The sequence below is a fragment of the Pygoscelis adeliae genome, unplaced genomic scaffold (assembly GCF_000699105.1).
Source record: "Pygoscelis adeliae isolate BGI_AS28 unplaced genomic scaffold, ASM69910v1 Scaffold650, whole genome shotgun sequence".
In the NCBI taxonomy this organism is placed as follows: Eukaryota; Metazoa; Chordata; class Aves; order Sphenisciformes; family Spheniscidae; genus Pygoscelis; species Pygoscelis adeliae.
The window spans coordinates 40,548-43,062 of NW_008823878.1; the positions used below are offsets into that span (position 1 = coordinate 40,548).

Below are 2,515 nucleotides of genomic sequence, written 5' to 3' on the forward strand. Positions count from 1 at the left end.
GCACTGGCACAGGCTGCCCAGAGAGGTGGTGGATGCCCCATCCCTGGAAGTGTTCAAGGTCAGGTTGGACGGGGCTCTGAGCAGCCTGATCTGGTTGACGACGTCCGTGCCCACAACAGGAGGATTGAACTAGGTGATCTTTAAAGGTCCCTTCCAACCCAAATCATTCTATGAGTCCATTCTAGGATTTCCCTGAGGAAGCAACTCTGCCAGCACACTCAGGGCTGGCAAACAGCAGCCTGTCCCAGTCCGGGGCCACACGCCACTTGAGACAGCGTCCCAAGGCACTCCCTGCATCTCACCCAGCTTCAGAGCCCTCTTGCCTTTGGGTAGCTGCAGGTGGGCTCTCTTCATTTTTCTGGGCTCGTTCACCCAGATGCTGCAACCTACCCTACAAGCCATTCTCCAGGAACGTACAAGCCCAGGCCAGGCATGGTGGGACCGGAAAAAGAGAGGTCAGCATGGCAGGACTGCTCTCCTGGTCCGTCAGGATAACCCTTGGGATATTTGGCACAACTCCTCCTCACCTCTCTTTCTGCCTCCTCATGGTATCTGGCTGTTTCCAGGAGCTCCTGGAGCTGCTTTTGCACGAGGTCTTTGCTGGTGCATGCCCCAAGCGTCGTCCCGATGCATTTATACAGGAAGTTCTGGAAGAGCAAGAGGAACGTTACCACCTCGTGAAACCCTGCCGAGCCCTCGGAGGCAGACTGAGCTTGGTCACGCACAGATTACTCCTCGCAGCACGCTGGAGGCTCGTGCCCTAAAGCAAAGGTGCAGGACAGAGCCCGGCCGTAAGCAGCTGGGGCACTCGGAGCACCAGGGTGCACCGGGACAGAAGTCCCATGGCAGAGCGGCGTTCGGTCCAAGAAAGAGCCTCCCCACAGCGGCGCTCTCAGCTAAGCCTGATCAGCAGCTCAGCGTCAGAATACGCCATTAACCCCAGAAGGGCACTGAGCCAACTGCATTCACTGGAGCCAGGAACAGGTATAACGAAACCCTTGTTCCTGCCCAGAGAGAAACAAAGTCATCGCGACAGAGGGAGCACGAAGACAGATTTTTTTTTTCCAGCGATGCCTCCACAGCCCCTGGTGACCAGCCAAGCGAGGCTCAGCCCCGACTGCTCCTACACCCCTGCAGAAACACCAAGTCCTTCAGCAGCCACCTGCACGCGGGAGACCTCTTCCCTCCTGACCCACCGCAGCGAGACCTCCCCTGTCCTCTACCCTCGCCAGCCTGGAGGTTACAACCTCGCAGCCCACCCCTGCACCGGTGCGGTCAGAAACGGGGTCATTCCGTTCCTTCCCTTCTGCACCAGAGAGCTCTCTGCCTGGTTCAGCTCGCTTCTTGCTCAGCTTAATTACAGGCCCGTTCACAGCAGAAGTACTGCAAGCTGCAGAGACCACGAGTTGGGTCTGACCACCACAGGCAGAGCAACGCAGCCTGGCCAGGAGGTCGAGCCAGCAATTCGGCTGTGGACTGACCAGTATTTCATTTTCAAGCCTGCCCAGCAACCTCGCTAACCTCCTGCTGTTTCTTCTTCCCTCCTAACACCCCTTTCCCAGTGCCAAGCTGTTGGCAGAACGATGCTTTCGGAAAGCATCGAGAGCCGGATTGGCCCTGCCCCTGCGAACACGCCGCGGCGGGACGGGCAATGCCAGCCCGTCGATCCCCCCGCTCCCCGACACGATCACCTTCTCCAGCAGGAAGCCGTTGTAGCTGTTCAGCTGCCTGCACATCTCCGTGACGAAATGGCAAATCCACGTGTTGTCAGAAACGGCCGCCAGCGTCTCCTGAAGGAACTGCGGGAGGAAGAGCCGTCAGCTGCAGGCATCCTAACAAACCTGCTCCCGGCTAAGCGAGGAGCCTCAGCCAGGAGCCTCAGCCAGGAGGGGCAAGAGCAGTGCAATAAATAAAACGCGGGGGGCTTGCGTCAGACGTACCCAGACCCCCTGTCTGCACCGAGTGAGCACGTACCCCCCGGATCACCACGGAAGGCTCGCTGGCCCTTCGGAAGGCAGGCTGCCCACCCCAGAGTGGGTCCTGCCAGCACACACCCGTCCCCCCGACTCCAGAAACGTGCCCTTTTCCTCAGGGTCAGGTCTCTTCCAAGATAAACTGCACCCAAGTAACACTGCCATCATCAGAGGAGCAGGATGAGCCCTGCCCAGTTTTAATTGCTTCTCCATGCCCTATTTTAAGGCTCTCCAATTAAGTGAGGAGACACACTTGGGACTGCTGTTCTCCGACCCACCAGCACACCCGAAAGCTCATTTTTAACTTTCCCTGCAGGAACTGCAAGTCACCCTCTGCGCTGACCTGCATCTCCGCTTCCGAAGCGACAAGACCCGGCAGCGTGACGAGTGACGACCTCTGCCACCACGGTCAGGGTGGGCGAAGGTGAATACCTGCCTCTGCAGACCCAGCCCGTGCTGCTGTCCCGCGCGCGAAGCCCTGGCGAGCCCAGCCGAGGGGAGCTCTGGAGCCGGCTGCCGCTTGCCCTCCCACCACCCCCCGT

General features: G+C 59.2%; 1 protein-coding gene across 1 annotated transcript in view; it reads right to left on the bottom strand.

Moving 5' to 3' along the window:
- Positions 1–2,515, bottom strand: part of MROH6 (maestro heat-like repeat family member 6) — a 55,456-nt gene that overhangs the window by 32,085 nt on the left and 20,856 nt on the right. Inside the window, 2 exon segments of the mRNA XM_009334583.1 lie at positions 528–647; positions 1,692–1,799. Of these exon segments, the coding sequence (XP_009332858.1) occupies positions 528–647; positions 1,692–1,799 (228 nt within the window).